The sequence below is a fragment of the Alexandromys fortis genome, unplaced genomic scaffold, assembly GCF_014885135.2.
Source record: "Alexandromys fortis isolate MF-2015 unplaced genomic scaffold, M_Fortis_MF-2015_v1.1 scaffold_982, whole genome shotgun sequence".
Taxonomy (NCBI): Eukaryota; Metazoa; Chordata; class Mammalia; order Rodentia; family Cricetidae; genus Alexandromys; species Alexandromys fortis.
In genome coordinates, this window is record NW_026068881.1 from 788 (window position 1) to 2,638 (window position 1,851).

The 1,851-nt window shown below is 33.8% G+C and overlaps 1 protein-coding gene across 1 annotated transcript; it reads left to right on the top strand.

Moving 5' to 3' along the window:
• Positions 1 to 612: 612 nt before the first annotated feature.
• Positions 613 to 1,848, top strand: Cylc2 (cylicin 2; the record flags this gene model as incomplete). The annotated part of the gene is made up of 2 exons (XM_050133643.1): positions 613 to 734; positions 1,384 to 1,848. Coding segments are annotated over 2 exons (587 nt in total), but the record flags the coding sequence as incomplete, so codon positions are not given.
• Positions 1,849 to 1,851: the final 3 nt, after the last annotated feature.

Here is a 1,851-nt window from a genome sequence, read left to right on the forward strand (position 1 = left end):
ATAATTTCTATTGTTATTTCTGGTAACATCACTGTCTCAGTCCCATTTTGTATTTATTTACTTTTTTCTTTTTTATTAAACTAACCTTCTATAACAGCATATCTTTTTAGTACACTACATGTCCTCTTACAGCTGAGAAAGGGAATGTTAAACTGATGGGGTTTTAAATCTGTAAATTCAAGCATGTATTTCCTACATATGTTATGTAGAGAAATGTGCTAAGTTCTTTGGTGGCTACCGAAGAATTTACCACATTATCTTTCTGATCTAGATTACATTCAGATCAAAAGAACATATGGCTAGAATCTAAACCGGAAGAGACAGCAATATTGAAATGAGAACAGTAGTACTCTTTTTCTTCCTTTATAGGCCACACTGAATTAATTATGGGCACTTTATATAGTTACTGATCAAATTAGTCATTTATTTTAAAATTGCTCCGTGTAGAAAATAGAAGTTTCTCATTTTGATCACTGAAAACTTTAAACTATCAAATAAATGAAGCTATAATTTGCATCATTTATTTATTTGTATGATATATGCACTCAGGGACACTTCAGTTCAGACAAGATTCTATTTCTAGCAAAGCATATGTTGTCTTTCTTATTTTAGTCAGTGAATTAAGCAAAAAATCATGGAATCAGCAATATTTTTCCCTGGCATTTCCCAAACCACCAAGACCAGGAAAGAAACGGAGATCACTACCTTCCCAGTTACGAAACAATACAGCTCCTGTGAGTATATGAAAATATCATGTATATATTAATAACTACTACTTAGGAACAACAATCTTGCAAAGTCATAAATACATTGCTAACTGCCCTGTGTGGGTGAGGGGTAACATGAGTCCTCTCACGGTGGATATATTTTACATAATTGCCACCCATTTCATTAATGTTCATAGCTTATTGTATGCTAACTGCTCATTCAGTACTCACACCTGTAATATTTTGTTTACAAAGTAAGAAAAAAAGTCAAGATACTTTAATTCATAATTAGTATGAATAACTAAAGGATGTTCCCCAGATATAACCCCTCACAATAGGGTCATTATAGCCTCTCCTAAGAACGAAGAGAGGTTCTGATATGTCATGCATCCCTAGAGGTCTCTAACAAATTTTAATGTTAACTCTTAAAGAAAAATTGTGGTTCCTCTAAATTGAAAGCAGACCACAAGTAGGGACATAATTGCTCATTACTTTAAATTATAATGAAATTCAATTTGGAATAGACTTTAAAACCCATTATTAATCCACTGTTTTCAAAACAGATTTTGAAAATATTCAAAAATATTTCCATTTGAAATTAAAATATGTATGTGGTATTTTACTGCTAAAGGCTATATAACATGTTTTTTTCCTTATTATTCTTACCAATATTGAGGTAATTGATGAAGAAAAATTAGGAATTCACAGACCACCATTATGGATGCACCGTTCTCTGATGAGAATTTCCGAGAGACCGTCCGTTTATTTAGCTGCCAGGAAGGGTCTTCCACCGAAACCATCTCGTTCTGGCAAGGGGGAGTCTAAAGTAGCAAGCCCATCCAAAACTTCATCTTCAGAGAAAACAAAGAAAGAAGAGAAAGAGAAAAAAGATGAATCTGAAGCCAAAGAGAAGACAGTATCAAAGAAAACCAAGGAAGAAAGTGCCAAACAAGCTGTTAAGAAGAGTTCAAAGGAATCCCAGAAGGATAAGGTGTCAGTCTCAGAATCTGAAAGTGAAAAGGCTGATAAAAAGAAAGAAGCCAAAAAAGGTAAGAAGGAACCAAAGGATAAAGGATCAGTCTCAGAATCCGAAGGTGAAAAGGCTGGTGAGAAGAAAGAGGCCAAAAAAGGTAAAAAGGAGACA